Source organism: Phacochoerus africanus, chromosome 4 (assembly GCF_016906955.1).
Source record: "Phacochoerus africanus isolate WHEZ1 chromosome 4, ROS_Pafr_v1, whole genome shotgun sequence".
Lineage (NCBI taxonomy): Eukaryota > Metazoa > Chordata > Mammalia > Artiodactyla > Suidae > Phacochoerus > Phacochoerus africanus.
In genome coordinates this window covers 56,824,419-56,826,576 of record NC_062547.1, presented here as the reverse complement: position 1 = coordinate 56,826,576, position 2,158 = coordinate 56,824,419, and the positions used below count along the sequence as shown (strand labels likewise).

Sequence of the window (2,158 nt, the reverse complement as noted above, 5' to 3'; positions counted from 1 at the left end):
GAATATGAAGATAAATCATTCCTTAATGAAAATCAAAATGTATTTGTAATAGAATTTATATAATTTATGCATTTACATTGATTTCCTATGAGTATATTTTGAATATGATAACTGATTTTTCTGTTACTTGGGTTTGTGTAGAGCAGTAAAAATATACTAACGATGTTATAATAATTAAAAATTATTCTAAAGATTTCTTGAAAAACAACTTAGCAACACATATTTGCAACTTAAAATTTCTATCTCTGGCTTAAAAAAAAGTTTATTTTTTTTCAAAAATAGATAAGAACATCTCTTTTTTTAAGCTACAATTTTTTAAAAAGTTGTAATTTTTAAGTAATGCACAAACTAAGATAATACCTTTAAAATAGCATTTTATTTGTACTAACTCTTTTGTCTCTCTTTAGGAAAAATCTTATCAGTGCCTTATGGAAAACTATACTCAAACATCAACTGATTTCATCTTATTGGGTTTGTTCCCCCCTTCAAAAATTGGCATGTTTCTTTTTATTCTCATTGTTCTCATTTTCCTAATGGCTCTATTTGGTAACTTGTCAATGATCCTTCTCATCTATCTGGACACCCAACTCCATACACCCATGTATTTCCTACTCAGTCAGCTCTCCTTTATTGACCTGAATTATATATCCACCATTGTCCCTAAAATGGCCTCCAATTTTCTTTTTGGAAACAAATCTATCTCCTTTATTGGGTGTGGGGTTCAGAGCTTCTTCTTCTTGACTTTAGCAGTTGCAGAAGCCTTGCTCTTGACATCTATGGCTTATGATCGCTATGTGGCCATTTGCTTTCCTCTCCACTATCCCATCAGAATCAGCAGAAGAGTGTGTGTGTTGATGATAATGGGATCTTGGATAATGGGCTCTATCAACTCCTGTGCCCACACCACTTATGCCCTCCACATCCCTTATTGCCGATCCAGAGCCATCAATCATTTCTTCTGTGATGTCCCAGCCATGTTGACTTTGGCCTGTATGGACACCTGGGTCTATGAGTACACAGTGTTTGTGAGCACCACCCTATTCCTTGTGTTGCCTTTTATTATCATTGCATGTTCCTATGGCCGTGTTCTCCTTGTTGTCTTTCACATGAACTCAGCAGAAGGGAAGAAGAAGGCCTATTCAATCTGCAGCACCCATCTCACTGTCATAACTTTCTACTATGCACCCTTTGTTTACACTTATCTACGCCCAAGAGATCTCAGATCTCCAACAGAGGACAAGGCTCTGGCTGTGTTCTACACCATCCTGACCCCGATGCTCAACCCTGTTATCTATAGCTTGAGAAATAAGGAGGTGATGGAGGCCTTGAGAAGAGTTACTCAGAGAATCTACTTTGTGAAAATGTGAACAATTTTTTTATGAGTTCCAAGACTTGAATATAAATGCATACATCAGTGTACAGTAATTTTAAATATTTTATGCTTAAATGAAAGAAGCAAACATAATATAGAACAGAAGAAAATACTTGATACATGGGAAATATTGGCTTATATATGTATTTCTAAGCCTAATTATTTTTTCCTCATGATGTATTTTTCCCATAGTTTTACTTTCTCATTATTTTTTTGAAGTACAGATGACTTACAATATTGTGTTAAATTCTTGTATAAAGCAAAGTGATTCAGTTATAGATGGATATAGATGTAGATTCTTTCTCATATTATTTTCCATGTGGTTTATTACAGGATATTGAATATAGTTTCCTGTGATATATAATGGGAATTGGTTGTTTATTTTGTATATAGTAGTTTGTATCTGCTAATCTTAAAATCCTAATTTAAGCTCTCCCTCACCCTCTTTCCCCTTTGGTAACCATAAATTTGTTTTCTATGTCTGTGCATCTTTTATTTTGTAAATAATTTCAATTTGTACCATACTTTTGATTCCATGTATAAGTGAGGGTATATAATATTTGTCTTTCTCTTTCTGATTTACTTCACTTTTGTATGATAATCTCTAGGTCTATGTTGCTGTAAAAGATTTATTTCATTCATTCTTATGGCTGAGTAGTATTCCCTTATCACATCTTTATATCACTTATCTGTTAATGGGCAATTAAGTTGCTTCCATGTCTTGAGTATTATAAGTAGTGCTGCTGTGAACATTAGGGCTCATGTATCTTTTCAAATTAGAATTCT

The 2,158-nt window shown here is 33.5% G+C and overlaps 1 protein-coding gene across 1 annotated transcript; it reads left to right on the top strand.

Moving 5' to 3' along the window:
- The first annotated feature begins 428 nt into the window (after positions 1-428).
- On the top strand, positions 429-1,367 carry LOC125124200 (olfactory receptor 2L3-like). The gene has a single exon (XM_047774348.1). It carries the CDS (start codon positions 429-431, stop codon positions 1,365-1,367), a length of 939 nt encoding a protein of 312 aa, XP_047630304.1.
- The last annotated feature ends 791 nt before the right edge of the window (positions 1,368-2,158 follow it).